Raw genomic sequence first — 20633 nt, 5'->3', positions numbered from 1 at the left:
TCTGACAAAATAAAATAACCTTTTCAAAACTTTAAAACCTAATATATAAGAAATAAAACTATTTCCCAGATGAAACAAAAAAGGTTCCCCTTTTGCAATATAAAAAGTTGAGTCACTTTGTAAATACATTGCATTACTTATCTTGCACAGATCCTGAGTTACAGTCTGTGTTATACTTCAGAGCTGCATTCATAATTCTGCAAGTTTCAGAGCTGAGATCTCCCAGCATTCCATGCTGACAGAGCTCTTGTGATTTATACTCATACGTCATAGAGTTGGTCCCCTGCTCGGACCCCACGTTTTGAGCCAGGGTGGAGAGCTCTGGTATACTATTTCCTATAACTTATAACAATAGTGTTTTATTTCTTGCAGGACATGCCCTTTTATCGATCACAGTTCAAGAAATGCGCTGTGGTCGGGAATGGAGGAATATTGAAGAACAGCAAATGTGGAAAAGATATAGACAATGCAGACTTTGTCTTCCGGTAAATCATATAATGATATTATATAATAATATCATGTATATTGGACACTTTGCAGTCAAGTATAATTTGGGCAGGGGCGAGGGATTTAAAGTGAATGATCACCTTTAGATACCACCACATTGCATTACCTGTCTTGAGTTAACCAGTTCAGGACCAGTCTATTTCGAGCCTTCAGGACCAGACACAGGTTAGCCATTGTTTAGCATGCGTTAGTTAAATTAAGTTACGTTTTCTTCGTAAACAATGCAGTTTCTTTTTTCATCATTTTTATATACATGACTTTTTTGGTATTTTCTAATTTTTAGGCTTATAGATGGAAAATAATAGTAAAAAATATGCTATTACCCTAAAATAGACCTTTTATTTTGACATATTACATGTCCATTTTAGGGTAATTCGGTTAGGATTAGCGTTACGACAATGATTGCCGTGGAGATGGTTTTTTTTGGGGGGGGGGGGTATTTTATGCGTATTCATTTAATTTTTTTTATTTTTTTAAATTATTATGGCCTGTTCCTCAAAGGTCAGAAAAGACCTTTGGGGCTTTGTATTTTTATTTCCGTTTACACAATGTTTTTCCACTGTAACTGGGGCAGCTTTAGTTAAAGGCAAAATCAGCCCTGTTAGGCCTGTGCTGAGTCAAGTGAGACCCAGTAGCAGCCTCCCACTAATGTCATTCTGGCAGTCATGTGAACAGTCACATGATCCCTGAGACCAATAAACGTAGTGGCGCTGCCGCTGCCCCTGTTCTATACATAGATGTGTATGTAAAACCGGTGAAAACCGCTTCTATCGTCTCTCCAGGACCCCCGGCAGTCTCTCACTAAATCTTGCGCTGTAGATATACCTTGGGGACTATATACTATATAGACAGTGGGCGGTCAGCACCCACTGTATATATAGTATTGTTAATGCAGCTCTGGAATATAATACACCAGTTAAATAGGCTCTGTCACCAGATTTTGCAACCCCTATCTCCTATTGCAGCAGATAGGCGCTGCAATGTAGATTACAGTAACGTTTTATTTATTTTTAAAAACGAGCATTTTTGGCCAAGTTATGACCATTTTTATATTTATGCAAATGAGGCTTTCTAAAGTACATCTGGGCGTGTTTAAAGTAAAAGTACAACTGGGCGTGTATTGTGTTCGTTACATCGGGGCGTTTTTACTTCTTTTACTAGCTGGGCGTTGTGACTAGAAGTATCATCCACTTCTCTTCACAACGCCCAGCTTCTGGCAGTGCACAGACACAGCGTGTTCTCGAGAGATCACGCTGTGACGTCACTCACTTCCTGCCTCAGGTCCTGCATCGTGTCGGACGAGCGAGGACACATCGGCACCAGAGGCTACAGATGATTCTGCAGCAGCATCAGCGTTTGCAGGTAAGTAGCTACATCAACTTACCTGCAAACGCTGATGCTGCTGCAGAATCAACTGTAGCCTCTGGTGCCGGTGTGTCCTCGCTCGTCTGACACGATGCAGGACCTGGGGAAGTGACGTCACAGCGTGATCTCTCGAGATCACGCTGTGTCTGCACTGCCAGAAGCTGGGCGTTCTGAAGAGAAGTGGATGACACTTCTAGTCACAACGCCCAGCTAGTAAAAGAAGTAAAAACGCCCCGATGTACGCACATAATACACGCCCAGTTGTACTTTTACTTTAAACACGCCCAGTTGTACTTTAGAAAGCCTCATTTGCATAAATATAAAAATGGTCATAACTTGGCCAAAAATGCTCGTTTTTAAAAAAAAACACGTTACTCTTATCTACATTGCAGCGCCGATCTGCTGCAATAGGAGATAGGGGTTGCAAAATCTGGTGACAGAGCCTCTTTAAAGTTGTATTATACTCCAGAGCAGCATTAACAATTCTGCAGGCTTCAGAGCTGAAATCTCCCATCAACCCTTGCTTGTTTAATGTTTGCACACAAAAAAAATCGGGGAAATTATTAGTAACTGTTAAAATTAATCCACTAAGGACATTTAACATACCGGGGCTATTACATGGTTTCATATGTTCCACCAAATGCCTGTTGTATAGTGTAAATTGCCAGTGTGACACAAATATACCAGACTCTGCTTATCTAGTGGCAGCAGTTATCATAACCAACCCCTCCCATTCTGATGTCATTCTGAGGATCCCAGCTGTCGGAACCCCATGATTAGTAAGAGATGGCATATATTAGCAATAGGAATACCCCTTTAAATGCCCCTAATGGGTCAATTTTTCAATTATTAATTATTTCCTGAAGTGTTATATATATATATATATATATATATATATATATATATATATATATATATATGGAATTAAATTCCATATCGTACATACCCTAAGAAAATCCTACTCAAATCGTTTTTTAGTTGGTCGAACTAGCATTTTTCCTCTGTCCCATTATGGTATTCTTAGTTGATGGATGGTAGTGGGTCCCCTGTTTTGTAACCCTACAGTTTCAGTAAGACATTACATAGATGGTTTATTCATTTCAATGGGATCCTTGTAATAGTGCAGGAAAATTCAGCGTTGTTGCAAGGAAGACTCACAATATGCTTCATCTGTCGATTGAAAGAACTACTCACAGACATGCAAAAACAATAGTCTTTTACCACTATTTTACTCAGTCATGTGAACAGCTCCCTACCTAAATACTGAATCAAGCAGCTCTTTCTTTCTCATTCACAGCAGGAAATCCCAGCACAATTTGAAGTATCAATCAGGAGCTGAGTCACATTTTTCATTGGGCTGGACTGCCGATAACCTGTTGTAACTCAATCTATTATTTATCTGTTGTTAACACCTTTAACTGCATTTGCGTATATATATACTCGGAATACTCTGGATAAACTTGCAGTGCATAGGTTAAAAGGCGGATACAATCCATTGAAATTAGAATATTCTACAACATTTTATTACCAGGCCAAAGATTTTGTCAAAGCAGCTGATTTTTTTAATCCTTTCTGAAGCAATGTTTTTCATCCTGACCTTGGTTTTAATCCACTGAGCACCGCTGCTGCTGTTTTTTCTAATTTATCAGTAGCCAATAGGCACACAGTGAAGGCCACAGCAAGGACAATGCCCGGCTTTCTGTCAGGAGAGCTATTTCTAAAGTGTGTGGATTTATAAATGAATGAATACATTAAACACGCTTTGTCCTCATTGTATTGTATTGTTTTGTGCTGAACGGAGAATTATGCTATCAATCTCACTGGCGCCATCTGTTGCCCAATACAAATAATACCAGTCTCTGCATCGTCTTCGTTCATTAGATTGTGATCGTAGTAGAAGGGAAAAGAATGTAAAGATGGAAGCTTTGTAGATTTTAATTAAGAAATCTCGATGCTGTTTGCTGAAATAAGCCATGAAGATGGAAACAAGGTTCAATGTTTTCATAACTGGACTCATTTCCTACTTATTGACCAGAGATTCTTATATTTTGTATTTTTAAAATGTTTAAGCATGTTATTTTTGTTCAGCAGTCAAGGGTTAAAGTGGGTGGGGATTTACTTTTTTAAAAAAAAATTATACTTTATTAGTTTTTTCTTAACAATTCCTTTTGTTATACAGCGTATAAGTAGTATTATTTATTATGAGCACTCTGCTGGTTGTATTTATTGTGAGCACTCTGCTGGTAGTATTGTTTATTGTGATCACTCTGCTGGTAGTATTATTTATTGTGAGCACTCTGCTGGTAGTATTTATTGTGAGCACTCTGCTTGTAGTATTATTTATTGGGTGTACTCTGCTGGTAGTATTATTTATTGGGAGCACTCTGCTGGTAATATTTATTGGGAGCACTCTGCTGGAAGTATTGTTTATTGTGAGCACTCTGCTGGCAGTATTGTGAGCACTCTGCTGGTAGTATTGTTTATTGTGAGCAGACTGCTGACAGTATTGTGAGCACTCTGCAAGCAGTATTGTTTAGTGTGAGCACTCTGCTGGTAGTATTGTTTATTGTGAGCACTCTGTTGGCAGTATTGTTTATTGTGAGCACTCTGCTGGCAGTATTGTTTATTGTGAGCACTCTGCTGGTAGTATTGTTTATTGTGATCACTCTGCTGGTAGTATTATTTATTGTGAGCACTCTGCTGGTAGTATTTATTGTGAGCACTCTGCTTGTAGTATTATTTATTGGGTGTACTCTGCTGGTAGTATTATTTATTGGGAGCACTCTGCTGGTAATATTTATTGGGAGCACTCTGCTGGCAGTATTGTTTATTGTGAGCACTCTGCTGGCAGTATTGTTTATTGTGAGCACTCTGCTGGTAGTATTCTTTATTGGGAGCACTCTTCTGGTTGTATTGTTTCTTGGGAGCATGCGGCTGATAGTGAAGTTAATGGGTGCACTCTGCTGGTAGTATTGCTTACTGGGAGCACTCTGCTGGTAGTATTGTTCATTGGGAGCACTCTGTTGGTAGTATTGTTTGTTGGGGGCACTCTGCTGATAGTATTGCTTACTGGGAGCACTCTGTTGGTAGTATTATTATTGAGAGCACTCTGCGGGTAGTATTGTTTATTGGGAGCACTCTGCTTCAAGTATTGTTTATTGGGGGCACTCTTCTGGTTGTATTGTTTATTGGGAGCACTCCGCTGCAAGTATTCTTTATTGGGGGTGCTCCGCTGGTTGTATTGTTTATTGGGTGCACTCTGCTGGTAGTATTGTTCCATGGGAGAACTCTGCTGGTTGTATTGTTTCTTAGGGGCACTATGCTGGTAGTGTTGTTTATTGGGAGTACTCGGCTGCAAGTATTGTTTATTGAGGGCACCCTGCTGGTAGTATTGGGAGCATTCTTTTGGTAGTATTGTTTATGAAGGGCAGTTTTCTGACACTTTATGGGGGCACTCTTCTGGCACTATGTATGGGGGCACTCTGCTGCCATTGTTTATGGATGGCACTCTGCTTAGTCTATTTATGGGGTTACAAATGATGGCAGTGTTAATGGAGGCACTTTAGTTGTCATTTTGTACTTGTCAGGGTTTACATAGGAAGCACATTTCTGTGGCACATAAGGTCCTTGGGTTCTCAAATCTCCTTGAAGTTGATTTTTAGCCCGAATTCAGGTGACCGTAGCATACGTCCATGTGATGGCCGTTAAAACAACAGCCGTCACGTGGATGCGTGTATTTCAATGGGCTGTTCACACGGCCGTTGTGTCAACGAACCATATGAAGGGTCCATTGAAAAATACAACATGTCCTATTTTCTTCAGTTTTCACGGATCTCTCGATAGACTCAAGTCTATGGGGATATGTGAAAACGGGTCCCGCATGGTTGCAACTCTGACATGAAAAGCTGCAATTTTTCACATCCGAGTTGTTCATGTGAATCTGGCCTTAAATATATGTATCCTCCTATGTATGTGTCTACCTATATGTCCACCGGCTTTATTCATGAACAAGCTATTTGTAAACAGCAATAAACTGCACGAGCCATTGCCAACCTGCAATGATACATTTCTGCCTTGACCATTGTATTTTGTCCCTTTTTTTCTTTTTCCAGATGCAACCTTCCTCCCATATCTGATAAATATGTGGGGGATGTTGGTATGAAGACAGACGTGGTGACAATCAATCCAAGTATTATAACAGAGAGGTCAGTCATGTGGACACCAGGGACGAGGTGCAATGTTTTTCAGACATAACAATTGATGACATTAAAGTGGCTGGTACTGTCAGGGTCAGACTGGGGCTCCTTGGGCCCACCAGAGGTGATGATTATGAGGTCCACCATACGGGACTCCTGGCATCATAGACATTTATTTACAAAATGATACAGTACGGTACAGCAGTTCCGTGGGAGGCAGAGACTCCTAGAATTAGAAATGTTTATGATGCCAGGAGTCCCATACACCTGTATCCTGGTCGGGCTGGGAAATCCGGCCGACACACGGATCGTTTTTCAGGGCCCGATCTCTGTCATTTCCAAGAGTTATAAATATGGAGTGCAGGACAAGAGAGAGATTTGGGCAGCTGTTGTCATTGCCTAGACTGATACGGAGACTAGATTGTGTTTTCAGCCTCCACATTTTCTACCACCACTATGATCAGCAGTCGTGAACAGACCCTTACATTTTTTTACATTACTCTTGGTAAACCTCCTCCATTTTTATTCTTCATTGATAGGTTCCAGAAGTTGGAGAAATGGCGGAAACCTTTCTACGATGTAGTACAGGGTTACGAAAATGCTTCTATCCTTCTCCCTGCCTTCTACAACACCCGGAACACCGACGTCTCTATCCGGGTAAAGTACGTCCTTGACGACTTTGAGTCCCAACAAGCCGTCTATTATTTCCACCCTCAGTATCTCATCAACGTCTCTCGGTTTTGGCTCATCCAAGGTGTGAGAGCCAAACGTATAAGCAGCGGCTTGATCCTAGTGACGGCCGCTCTGGAACTGTGCGATGAGGTCCACCTCTATGGCTTTTGGGGTTTCCCCATGAACCCATCAGGAATCTTCATTACTCATCATTACTATGACAATGTCAAACCTCGACCAGGCTTCCATGCCATGCCTTCGGAGATCTTCAACTTTATCCATATGCATAGTAAGGGCATTCTCCGTGTCCATACCGGTACCTGCTTCTAAGAAGCCTGTCCATGCATACCACATGTGTTGGATGTATGAACCGAAATTATGCAATAATGCTTTGAGCAGACTACGTAGAACGATGCCTCCAAATGAGTTGGCAATAGCCAGAGCCACTTCAAAATAAATATTTATTGTCAAAGGGGGGGGGGGGGGGGGGGTATGGTTAAGCCAAAAAAAAAAAAATGCATTTTCATCAGCACTGGTTTGACAGCTACAATACCGCAAAGCACACGAAAAAAATTAGCACACGCAGTGCATTTACCAGCATCTACCACTAACCCACCATCCACCTAGGAGATTGGAGGAGCACAGGAACAGCTCCCAATGACATAGCGTTCTGTATCCTCTCCTGCTTTTGGGGTTTTATGTAACCCTCATTTAAAAAAATAAATAAAATATTGGTCAAGGCAAATCATGAAAAACAATGGAAGGTTACGGTGCAGTGGAATCCAATGAAGCACAAACAAGAATTGGGCAAGTTGATTAATATGTGGCCCTTTACGCCTTCTCCATGAAAGCTTTCTGTATTGCCATTCCCAGTAGGTCGATGGGCACTATTAAAATACCCATATTAGCCACATTGGCACACAGATATCGGCCGGAAAAAAAAAGAAGACTAAGGGGCTCTTAATATTTCCAAAAAATGGAAAATAAATACTTAAAAAAAAGAAGGGAAAACAAATATATGTTGCATTTCAAAGAAGAGTTCAGTTGGGAACCTCTTTAAAAAAAAATGGGGGGGGGGGGCGCTGTGAGGGTGATCCTGATAGTGGGGTTGGCGAATTCTGTCAACGAATGTCCCCCTGCACAACACTGTATCATTATTATTATTGGACTTTCTCTTGCTCGTAAAGGAAGCTGCTCCACTTATTAGGGAATTGCTCATAATGCAATTCCCTAATATGACCTTTGCTATGGCTCTGAACCAGAGCTTCCCCTGAAGCTATCACCATTTTATGCCTTTTCTGTTTGATATAACTTGACTCGACAGTGGATAAGTCGCTCCCTTGTTCTTCTTTGTCGTCTTGGATATAGTTTTTTGTCTTATAAATGTCATAGCAGGCAATATGAATAAAAAAGTCAATATTAATTTGGTGTTAAACCTCAGGAATAATTTACAGAACTGCATTCACATTTACTACAGGCTGGCAGTTATTTTTTTTTGTTCTATTTTACTAATTAATACATTTTTGAAATTTTAGATTGTATGTATGAGAATCTGAGCGTAAAGTAAATTGCCTTTGTGCCACTATTTTAAGCCAATGTATCATGTTTTTTTTCTATTTAAGTGTATTTAAAAATGTTAATTACTTTGAATTATTCAAAATTAATTTTACATAATTAATGTTATGTGAATTACTATATTATTTATATAGGGGCAGCCATCTTGAAAAACATCTTGCAGCGTACCACTGAGAAATAGAGAGTGGGGCAAGACAACATTTATGGTCCTTGGCTCCCTCTGCTGGCTAATAATGAGACATGAAATTGTATTAATACAATTTTCATATTTCCTTAAATAAATTTAAAAAAAAAAAAACAATTACAAAAAACATGATACATTCCCTTTAAGAAACCGTTCTCGGAAATATTGGTTAAACCGTTTATATTAAAGTAGCAATCAAATGCGGTCCTGTATGTAAAACTGGAACGTATTTAATTTTACACATGGTTCTCCATTTTGTGATTTTCCCAAAAAGTCAATGTAAAAAAAAAAATGCTGTAAAAAAAAAAAAAATAAAGTGGGTTGTTGAAGGGGTTCTCTGGCTTTATATAAATAAAGCTTGTTGATTGTATAATGAAGAGTTATGAGCTTTTTAGTGTTTTTTTTAGATTCATCACCAGTTTCAAGATCTCTGCTTGCTGTCACTACAGACCAAATACTTTTCACAGCTGAGAGTTTGTTATGGTTTTGCCGTAATTTTTGTCACTTTTCTTTGTAGAAATGTCAGAATTTTTTTGGGCTCTGTTCACATCTGCGTTAGACGCTACTTGTCAAAGCAGTGAACACCACGACGGTACCTGACAGACCCCATAATAAGTCAATGGAATCGTCAGGTGCCGGTGGTGTCCTTTGGCAAAAATCTCAGAAAAACCGCATGTGTAAATACAGCCAAACATCATGCACTGCAGCCGAATACATTTTAATTATACTTATTTGAATCCAATAGCAGGACATTTCCAAACCCACCCCCTTCTAGATGGGAACGCCCCAAAAGCTCTTAGAAACACCCCTTTTAAAGCAAAATAAACAAGCCACTCCCATTTTCAGGTCCAGTTCGTGAGACAGTCCCCCAAAAAACGTTACTGTTGGCAAGTATACAATGATACTTTATAGAAAGCTATCAGGACAGGGGAGGATTGTCTAGACTGGATAAAATTGGAACAAACCCTCAGCTGTGAAATATGTTACGTTTTCTGATTTTGGGTGTAAAGAAGAATATATCCATTTCACAGTTGCCAACAGTCCCAATATTCATGGGACAGTCCCAAGAGCCAGGCTGTGAATGGCGCCGAGGTTTATTTTTTATTGATTTGCTGCAAAATGGAGCATTTCTGGGCATTTTTGGAGAATTCCTGGGCGTAACAGGGGCAGCATTTAAAAAGTCCCATGATTTGATTTTCAAATGTTGCTAAGTATATACCACTGACTGACAGCAAACAGAGATCTTGAAACACAGAGGATATTAGAAAATGTCAGAACTTTTCATTTTACAAGGATTACAAGTATTTACTTAAAGGGGTTCTCATGGCATTTCATATTGATGGTCTATTCTTAGGATAGGCCATCAATATAAAAATGGTGGGGGTCTGACTCCCGACACCCCCGCTGATCAGCTGACTGAAGGGGCCGCGGCGTTCATCGTCGCGGCCTCTTCAGTGTTTATCAGGCACAGTGCTGTCCACATCTGTAGCGGCTGTGCCTGTAAACTGGGAAACGCTATGGCCCCATCCTACAAATATGCCATCAATATAAAATGCCCGGAGACCCCCTTTAAACGGGTAACCATGCTAAGTAATGCCTGGACCACTTAATCTGTTGGACAAATCTATTGGGCTGATTTTTATTATAATGCACTTACATTTTAGTGGTTTTCATCTCCCCATGTGATCCATGGTTTATTCCACATAGCGCGGCTTTCCTGTCATTTCCAGGGCTACCCTCCTTACACAAACTCATCACTGCTGCGCATGCGTGACCACCAAACTGGATTGTCGCTGGAGGACTTAACCAGCGGCAATCGAATTTCTAAACAGAGGAGACACATGTACGTTAATCATTTTAAAACCGTGCAATATTAAAAATAGATCTACATTACAAATAACATTATTTTTTGAACATCCATCAACTCAGCCATATTTCCCTTAATGGGAGAACCCCTTTAGGTTGGTTTCATAGGCAGAATTTTTTGGGGAAAAAAATGCCACGTTTTTTGTGGCCTTTTTTGCAGCAAAATTGTTGCGGCCAGATGTTACAGATGTAGCACTCTTCTTATAGTGACTCCTAATGCATTAAATACAGCGGCAAGAGACTTTAACGTGACTTTTCCAATGGCCTTTGTTGTGTGATATCACGCTGCAGCAAGTCATCAGAGTCAAGATAAAGATGGCTACATCCGTAGCTTGTAGTCAATAGGAAATTATGAAAGCACTACAAACCGTGTGGTTTTTTTTGGTAGCGTTTTTATTTTGTCTCTGGTTTTTTGACTCCCAAAATAGCAGCAATCCTGGGCATTTAGTTGCGTTTTTCTCCCATAGAACGGCATCGTTTTTTATTTCTTTTCAAAAAAATGTTTCAGGCCCCATGCACAGGACCGTAAAAAATCTCCGTAATTGGGGACCGTAATACGGTCCGCAATTACGGACCCGCCCGGTTCTATTGGCCGTGGACACCTTTCTGTACCGTTATGGATAGGTGTCCGTGCCGTAGAACATTGCCCGGAATTATGGAGCATGTCCTACTTTTCGTTTTTTACAGGCCGTGCTCCCATACTTTGTGTGGGATCGTGGCACGAAAATGCGGCCGTCGGCAGCCGGTCGTGCCCGGGATTGTGGGCCGTGATTAGGGGCACGGCCATGTCCATGAGGCCTCAATGTGTGATTTGCTTTTTTTTTATGCCATTTTTAGTGCAGATTTTTCTGAATAAATTATGTGTTGCACGGAGGAATATTTGCATCACATGATCTTTGAATCACATGATTTGCAATGTGACAAACGGCACCTAAAAAAAACCACAGCTAGTAAAACGCAATATTTGCAAAAAATGGCAACACAACCGGCCATATAAAACCGCGTGCACCTTTTCACAAAAAAAAATATTTAGATGCCTTTTTTTGCCCTAAGAATACAACACAAAATGTGTGTGTGAAGGAAACCTTAAAGGGTTGTTCCCATCGGCCTCATGCACACGACCGTAGTGGTGTGCATGGGTCGTGACTTGCGACTCAGACGGCCGCGGAGTGTCACCTGCGGCCGCCCGCAAATCACGGGCCGTGAACATTGCCTTGTGCATTCATTTCAATGAGCCTGGACGGCAAAATGCAGCCATAATAAGTCATGTCCTATCTTTTTGCGGTCCAGGCTCCCGGGCAATGCACGGACCGTGGAAACCACGGTCGTGTGGGGCCCATTGAAATGAATGGGGCCGCAATTCATCTGCAGATTTGCGGGTGATTGCGGCCGCAAAAATACGTTAGTGTGCATGGGGCCTAAGACATTTATGGCATATCCATGGCAGCTCTGGGACCTGGACCTATGTCTAGAACGGGGGTCACTCGACCCCGATCCTCCCTGGTGAGGAGGCCGCCAGCTGCCGCATCCAGGCAGAGAATCAATGGAGTTCTATGGAAGTTACAAAAACAGCCAAGCGGCCCAGTTCTAGGACCCGCATCTATCAAACATTTATGGAACATCCCGAGGATATGTCATAAATGTCTTAGTAGGGAATACCCCTTTAAAACTGGAAATTGTAAGTCAGACAGAACGGGGATAATTGATCAAACTTTTAATGGTTATTCCAATAACACAAAGTGATGGCATGTTGCTAGGAAATGTTATCGATTAGCTATCGGTAGAGATCAGACTGCCGGTATCCCCCACAATCCTGAGAATGAAGTTTTTCTATACTGGATTATGCCATGTCCAGCACAGGGCGTATTTTTATGTAGAGTTGAAATAGCAATGAAGTGATAAAGATCTTGAAAGTGATCTCAAGGTCAAGTTGGGCAAGGCGTTCGACTTTCATGTAAGACTTCTCTCGTATAAGACCAATGGGTGATATATGCCACTCTACCATGCCGCCATCTTGAATACAACTTGCAATGAGGTGGTTCCTGACTTTTGACTATATATATATTTATATATATGAATGGTTTTTCAATCTTGTACCCTCCAACTCCTGCAGATCAGGATTGACTAGTATGTGGAACACTCAGTTGTGGCCTTCCCCCTACAAATCAGTTTGGGGGCTTGTATCCACTTTCTGTATATAGATGTATAGCTGACATCTGTTGACATATACAGTGGAGTCAGCAGTTTTTAGGATGAACCAAGATTCATGAACATGCGCCTATGATATCATTGATCCACGTGCTATTGTATATTGGTTCAAGAATGGATAATGTTATTGGCCGACATGAGCATCTACCAAGTCCGTTTGGACAACAACTTTCTATAAACCCTAGTAAGACATATGGGTAAATACAGTTCAATAATCCCATTCATATGTAGTGTGGAGGATTGGATTACTGTCAGTGTGTCATTATCCTGTACCCCTAATGTCAGTGTGTCATTGTCCTGTACCCCTGTCAGTGTGTCATTGTCCTGTACCCCTAATGTCAGTGTGTCATTATCCTGTACCCCTAATGTCAGTGTGTCATTATCCTGTACCCCTAATGTCAGTGTGTCATTATCCTGTACCCCTAATGTCAGTGTGTCATTATCCTGTACCCCTAATGTCAGTGTGTCATTATCCTGTACCCCTAATGTCAGTGTGTCATTGTCCTGTACCCCTAATGTCAGTGTGTCATTGTCCTGTACCCCTAATGTCAGTGTGTCATTATCCTGTACCCCTAATGTCAGTGTGTCATTATCCTGTACCCCTAATGTCAGTGTGTCATTATCCTGTACCCCTAATGTCAGTGTGTCATTATCCTGTACACCTAATGTCAGTGTGTCATTATCCTGTACCCCTAATGTCAGTGTGTCATTGTCCTGTACCCCTAATGTCAGTGTGTCATTATCCTGTACCCCTAATGTCAGTGTGTCATTATCCTGTACCCCTAATGTCAGTGTGTCATTATCCTGTACCCCTAATGTCAGTGTGTCATTATCCTGTACCCCTAATGTCAGTGTGTCATTATCCTGTACCCCTAATGTCAGTGTGTCATTGTCCTGTACCCCTAATGTCAGTGTGTCATTATCCTGTACCCCTAATGTCAGTGTGTCATTATCCTGTACCCCTAATGTCTGTGTGTCATTGTCCTGTACCCCTGTCAGTGTGTCATTATCCTGTACCCCTAATGTCAGTGTGTCATTATCCTGTACCCCTAATGTCAGTGTGTCATTATCCTGTACCCCTAATGTCAGTGTGTCATTGTCCTGTACCCCTAATGTCAGTGTGTCATTATCCTGTACCCCTAATGTCAGTGTGTCATTATCCTGTACCCCTAATGTCAGTGTCATTGTCCTGTACCCCTAATGTCAGTGTGTCATTGTCCTGCACCCCTAATGTCAGTGTGTCATTGTCCTGTACCCCTAATGTCAGTGTGTCACTATCCTGTACCCCTAATGTCAGTGTGTCATTGTCCTGTACCCCTAATTTCAGTGTGTCATTATCCTGTACCCCTAATGTCAGTGTGTCATTGTCCTGTACCCCTAATGTCAGTGTGTCATTATCCTGTACACCTAATGTCAGTGTGTCATTATCCTGTACCCCTAATGTCAGTGTGTCATTATCCTGTACCCCTAATGTCAGTGTGTCATTGTCCTGTACCCCTAATGTCAGTGTGTCATTGTCCTGTACCCCTAATGTCAGTGTGTCATTGTCCTGTACCCCTAATGTCAGTGTGTCATTGCTCTGTCATCCCAAGTGTCAGTGTGTCATTATCCTGTACCCCTAATGTCAGTGTGTCATTACTCTGTCATCCCAGGTGTCAGTGTGTCATTATCCTGTACCCCTAATGTCAGTGTGTCATTGTGCTGTACCCCAGGTATCAGTGTGTCATTACTCTGTCATCCCAGGTGTCAGTGTTCTGTACCCCAGGTGTCAGTGTCATTGTGCTGTACCCCAGGTGTCAGTGTGTCATTGTCCTGTACCCCAGGTGTCAGTGTGTCATTACTCTGTCATCCCACGTGTCAGTGTGTCATGGTCTCAGATGTCAGTGTCATTGTTCTGTCACCGCAAGTGTCGGTGTTTCATTGTCCTGTCACCCTAAGGGTAAGTTTGTCGAAGCTCTGCAGCGCTTGTTTCAATGTGTTATTTTTCTGTACCCCAAGTGTCATTGTTGTGTCACCCCAAGAGAAAACTCCCAAAATAATCTATTTGATGTTCTTTTATCCATACCTTGTTCACTAAGGGTATGTTCATACGGAGGAATTTTGCAGGCGTATTCCGCCACAAAATTCCGCCTCCCGCCTCTCATTCATTTCCATAGGAGTTGGACGCATTTTTTCCCCTAGCAGATTATTTCAGCTATCGGGAAAAAGAAGCGTCCTGCTCGATCTTCGAGCAGATTCCGCCTGAACCTCCCATTGATGTCAATGGGAGGGAGGAATCTTCCTGTCGTCGTCAGGAATAGTTCCGCGCCGGATTTTGCGGTGTGACCAGCCACGAAAAATCTGCCGTGAGAAACTAGCCCTTATACTCCGGTCTTAATTTTTCAACCCATTTTATTTTGTATTTCTCCAAACCATATAAATATAAAAAAGCAACTTTTCAAATAGTCTTGACTAAAACTCTCCTGATGTCTACAGCTCCTATACAGAAAATTGGCCCACAATTATTAACAAAGGTGCATTTGGCACCAATGAAATTGGAGGGGGCAGTTGGCGAGAATTGCGCCTAATTTATTAACAGGCCCACACCTATTATTAAGTCTGGTGCATTTAAAAATTGTCTGACTGTTTCTTCACTACTTTTATTAGCAGCCATACATTTGCGCCAATAATTTTGGCCTTTTATAACCTTTGATAAATTAGTCTAAAGTATGTTTACAACTTGATAGTGCCCACTTTTCTCGAATGTTTTCTTTTTTGGAAAGACAAAATTTAGGAATAAACTGAATAATACATTTTGACCAATGTGTCTCCATGGTAACAGACTACAAACAAACCTTGTGTAGTCTTAGGCCTCATTCACATGAGCTTATCAGAATCACCCATGTGAAAAACTAGCGTGAATCTGGTCCGAGTGTGTTACATTATGCATCAGTGTGCTTTTGCGAGTGGCACGCGTTATTCACGCACTCGCAAAGCACATCTTTTTTTTAAAATATATTTTCAATTGAATTGATGCGCAAATCACGCACTGCACACGCATGTGCATCCGTGTGCAGTGCGTGGTTTTCACGCGCCCATTAACTTCAATGGGCACGTAGGTGCGTGATAACGCACCTATATAGGACATGCAGTGAGTTTCACGCAGCGGACTCTCGCTGCGTGAAAAATCACGCCTGTGTGAATGGCCCCATTGAAATCAATGGGTCCGTGTGCTGTGCGTTGTTTCAACACACAACACACGGACGTGATTCACGCTCGTGTGAATGAGGCCTTATCCTGCTGTTATGTTTCATGTCACTCACTCTTCTGCTAACTGTAGGTTATCGAGGAGAGGGGGCAGAGGGATTGAAGTAATATACAACTGCAGGGATAGACTACACAAGGGTTGTTTGTAGTCTGTTACCATGGAGACACATAGGTCACTATCGGAGCTGGAGACGCAAAATCGTAGTCAATTTTTATTCAAACACTAAAAAATTGTTGAAAAACTATACATACCCTGTAATGATAGCAGATAATTGCCCCTAAACATCACACTACCCCACTTAATAATATTCCTATAATGTTACTACATTTATTATGAACTACGTCTAAGAATTGTACAGTGCCTTAATGTACAGTATGTCCTAGATCTGCCCGTTTTGGTGCTCTATTTAGTTGTCAAGTTTGGATTTTTTAGACGATCCCTGAATGTTCCTGGATCTGTCCATATGTTCATATAGGTTATCAGTGATTTACATATCTGTAAATATCAACCTGTATATTTGGAACATATGTATAAAACATTTGCCATATTCCATATAGATGTGCTTGACACATAGCCGTTATTATATATACATACAGGAGGTGATGTAGCCCCGGTAATAGCCATCAGTCGCCAAGATTTCTGATTGGATGGTACAAATTTTGAGGTTTTGGGGTAAAATAGAGAAGGGAGCAGCAGCAGATTGGGACCTATTTTGTATACTAGCTCCCAGTCTTATTGCATGCTTTAGTAGCAGCTCCATTGTTAACCAGTCACCGGGAATGTTGATTGTGATGTCTGACTTGTATACTGGGCACCCGACCTTCTAAGTTGTGAAACGATAGAATTTAACAATTTAACTCTTTCTTTTCTGGAATGCCCAATTTGACACCAATTCTAGCCACCTATAATATGTCATTCATCTTTACTGTATATGAGGCATCAATTAAATGGGACTGTCTTGTATACTAGTCATCAATAGTGTGGATATGCTTAGTATGCTGTGAATCACTAATGCAAGGTCTGCTGTGTATACTTGCCGTCAATACTGCGGGTCTGTCTTGTATACTAGCCATCAGTAATCTTGGGTCTGCTTTGTACACTAGCCATAAATACTGTGGATCTGTTTTGTCTACTAAAAACAGTAACGAACTGTCTGCCTTGTATACTAGCCATCAGTCATGTGAAGTCTTGCTTGTACACTACCCATCGATAAGCTTTTATGCAGTCATCAGTAATATGAGGTATGTCTTGTATACTAGCCTTCAGTAATGTGGGGTCATTCTTGTATACTGCCCATTATTCATAGGGAATCTGCTTTAAATACTAACTATCCTAATTGGGTTTGACTTGGGGTAATGGGATATGTATACCATTGGGTTATGCATGGTGTGTATATATCATATCCAGCATCAACAGCCGGAAAAAAAAGTCAGATCCACCAGGAAGATGTGCAGCTCAATGAAAATTACTGTCCAGCCCAGACTAAAAAAAATAAAGAAAGAAAAATACAGGTTTAATGGGAAAATCTATCCAAAGAGCTGACAATTCTTTTTTGGCTTTGCAATCTCAGCAGTCACCGTGATTGATCTTTTGGTTTATATCTTGTTCCAGGGATCAGAATAATAATTGATTGGCTACTCATTGGTGCAAATGTAATAAATAATAAAAATATGAAGCAGCTTTGCAAATAGTTTTAATGATAAATATCCTGTTTTGTGTTCACAGCTCCTATGCAGAGCTATGTGTCTCCATGGTTACCGACTCCAAATAAACCTGTACGTAGTCTAATCGTGCAGTAATACTACCTTCCATCTGTTCTCTACTTCTTGTAACCTGTACGATTTTCATGATATGAATCTCCAGACCCTGGCCTTTGCCGGTACCTGGTACAGGAGCGCCTGACAAGGGAGACGGGTTAATGAGGTTTTCTGTAAATCTTCTGCTGAATCAATGTATAACAAAAAGTTTTGCAACTTTCTAATATACTTTGTGTTTCAGTTCCTCAGCATTTGCTACAAGATCTCTGCTTATGGTCAGTGAATAGAAACATTCTTATGTACACCCAAATGCTGAAACCCATACAGACATAAAACCTCTCATAGCTGAGAGTTTGCTACAATTGTATCCTATCTAAACAATCCTTTGTGAGCTAAACAGCCTGGACTCCAGACTGATACATTTTACCTGCACTGATACATTGTAACAAACTATCAGGACCGATTTCTGTCGCTGATTTATTTATCTCAGGGCTTATTCAGGTGAACGAGTGTAAACGCGAACATGAAAAACTGCAGTTTTTCACATCCGAGTCACACCTGTGCAGGCCCCGATTTCACGGATCCCTTATAGACTTGAGTCTATTGAGGAACATGTCCTATTTTTTCATGGCCCCTTTTGAACAGCCCTATTGAATTGAATGGGTCCGTGTGCGGTCTGTTTTTTTTTGGATGTACAGCGCATGGACGTGTAATACGCTAGTCTACATAAGCCTTCACAGTGAATTTTCCAGACTAGATGCAATGGTAGCAAATCCTCAGCCTTAAAGAGCATTAGACGTGTATGGTCTTCAGCCGTTAGGTGTAAACAAGTATATTCCGATTCACAGAAAGCCAGCAGAGATTTTGAAAATGGTGACAAATTGAAACAAAGTATATAAGAAAGTGGCTTGACTTTTCATTATGCAATGATTACGCTTTATTTGCATGATATTAGAAAAAAAGTTTTGGACAACAATTGCACCCCCTGGTGACATATTCTGGAACTGCAATATTTTATGTAGGATGTGTTTAGGAGCTTGCTGACCAGCTGACACTCTATGACATATGGTTCCTGGTGATTTCATGTTTATTCACCTTGTTCACAAAAGGTCCGCCACCACTGTATATCCTGTGGGTGCTGGTTGTACGATCTTACGAAAAACATTGGTTAAAAGAGACGTCTAAGAATATCTCCGAAGAGAATGGATGCATTGTAATTCTCTTTAATCCTGGAGAAGGTACTGAGAGGAATCTTCCTGTATGTCAGTGAATGGAGTACCTCAAAATTGCACAAGCCAGGAGTATAGAAAGCATAACTTTGATATGAGCCTATATCGATGTAAGCCATAACTTGTAGACTGCAATCAGGCGAATACTTGTCTGTCACTGTGTTCAGAGGAAAATGATCTGTGTAATTCCATTTGACAATGATGAGATTACAATAAAGTCATGAATAATGATTAGAAACACACGATTTGTGAAGAGTTTTCTTGTCTTGTTGCTTTAACACCAGGGGAATTATGTAGCTGGGCCGGACCCCACTCATGTCACCAGCCATAGAGTTACACAAGGGAAATGATGCGTACCATACGGGCAGACCATGTGGCTGTCGTGGGGCCCTTGAAGAGGGGGTCTTTGCCCTGGTTGGACTCATTCCCTTTTCCGCTGTGTGCAGGAGCCCCCTCTCCAGAGGACCTGCGTTGTTAGCAAACAAGGGGGTGGGGAATTGGTCCAAGAGGGAAGAAAGGTAAACAATGAGCAGGGCCCAGATTGCTTTTTTGCTGTGGGGCCCCCTCTCTTCTATGTCCGCCGATAGTGTTACGTTCTGTACCAGTCAGCTAACACACCACATATCTTCTCTGGTGCCGTCCACAAATGAATGGTTCGTTGCGGCTGATGCCTCTATAGTGTAGTATCCACTTCATGGTGACCCATCCGAGAATTGTCCACTCTCACGCATCCCAGTCATTGAGTATCAATCCCTATCCCAGTGGTTGAGTTTATTTCCCTGGTGATCCAGTGGATTAGTGTCCTTCACTTATGGCCTAGTAGATTAGTGTTCTTCCCTGGTATTCAGGTGGTTCAGTATGGCATCACCATGTTCTAGCTGGCAGGGCCCTAGTAGAAAAGGTATGAGAAGCCGTGGTTTCATAGGCTCTCATTTTTGATGGTCCAGTAGTATAGAGTTTAGAAGTCCTGGTGACCTAGTGGTTTAGTGACCTTGCTTAATAATGAAGTGGTTTAGTACGCACTCATCCCTGGTCGTCCAGTGGTATAGTGCTAGAAGATCCTGGTGACCCAGGAGTTTAGTATATTTCACTCGAGATCCAGACTAATGTCTATCACCGGTGACCAAGGGGTACACTACCCAGAAGCCCATGATGATCCCAGTGATTTCCAGACACTTATTTAGAAAATGTATTTTTTGACTTACTGGTACATTGCAGAATCCTTAGACTCTTTCCCAAAAATTGCAGAAAGAAAACAAGTCCCTGCTCCACAGCTCTGTCTCATGCCCATAAGGATTATAGGCTGAGGAGATGAGGATGCCACCCCTACATCTCCCCTTGATCCTTGGAGAAGTGTATTAGTGACTGTAAAACACAGTGGTGTGGCCAGTGCTGTGGCGTCTCTGCTCTGCCAGGCGAGTCAGTTGGCAGGTGCAGACTGAAGAGGAAGTCTGGTGCAAGAGAACAGAGGGCACAAGTTGAGCGTCTGGAGCAGAACAAACAGGACTAGAGGACTCTGCTGCTCAAGGGACACAAGTCAATAAGGTTTGGGATGATTGAGACTGGGATGGTCACTGGGTGGACTCTATGCGTCACCATCATCATGCCGGAAGATTTATAATTATTTGCCCCTTCACCACTCTAGACCACCAAAGAGAAAATGTATTAACCCCTAAACCAATCTAAACTGTATAGATAGTAATTGTAGCTCTTAAATCAGCCTAGGCCATGAGGGATCATATCATTAACCCCTAAGCCACCCTAGATCACTAAGAATATTCTTCATCAACCATGGTCACCACAGACCACCAGGGATAACAGGTTCCT

The 20633-nt window shown here is 41.5% G+C and overlaps 1 protein-coding gene across 2 annotated transcripts in view; it reads left to right on the top strand.

Annotated features, from left to right (window-relative positions):
- Nucleotides 1–19044, top strand: part of ST8SIA5 (ST8 alpha-N-acetyl-neuraminide alpha-2,8-sialyltransferase 5) — a 129569-nt gene extending 110525 nt beyond the window's left edge. For both annotated transcript variants that reach the window (XM_075840646.1, XM_075840643.1), the window contains 3 exons: nucleotides 373–485; nucleotides 5985–6077; nucleotides 6608–19044. In XM_075840646.1, the coding sequence (XP_075696761.1) occupies nucleotides 373–485; nucleotides 5985–6077; nucleotides 6608–7070 (669 nt within the window). In that variant the 3' untranslated portion in view covers nucleotides 7071–19044. The remainder of the gene's footprint in view (nucleotides 1–372; nucleotides 486–5984; nucleotides 6078–6607) is intronic.
- Nucleotides 19045–20633: the final 1589 nt, after the last annotated feature.

The sequence above is a fragment of the Rhinoderma darwinii genome, chromosome 1 (genome assembly GCF_050947455.1).
Source record: "Rhinoderma darwinii isolate aRhiDar2 chromosome 1, aRhiDar2.hap1, whole genome shotgun sequence".
In the NCBI taxonomy this organism is placed as follows: Eukaryota; Metazoa; Chordata; class Amphibia; order Anura; family Rhinodermatidae; genus Rhinoderma; species Rhinoderma darwinii.
The sequence above is the reverse complement of the archived record's forward strand: the minus strand, read 5'-3'. Positions and strand labels throughout refer to the sequence as shown.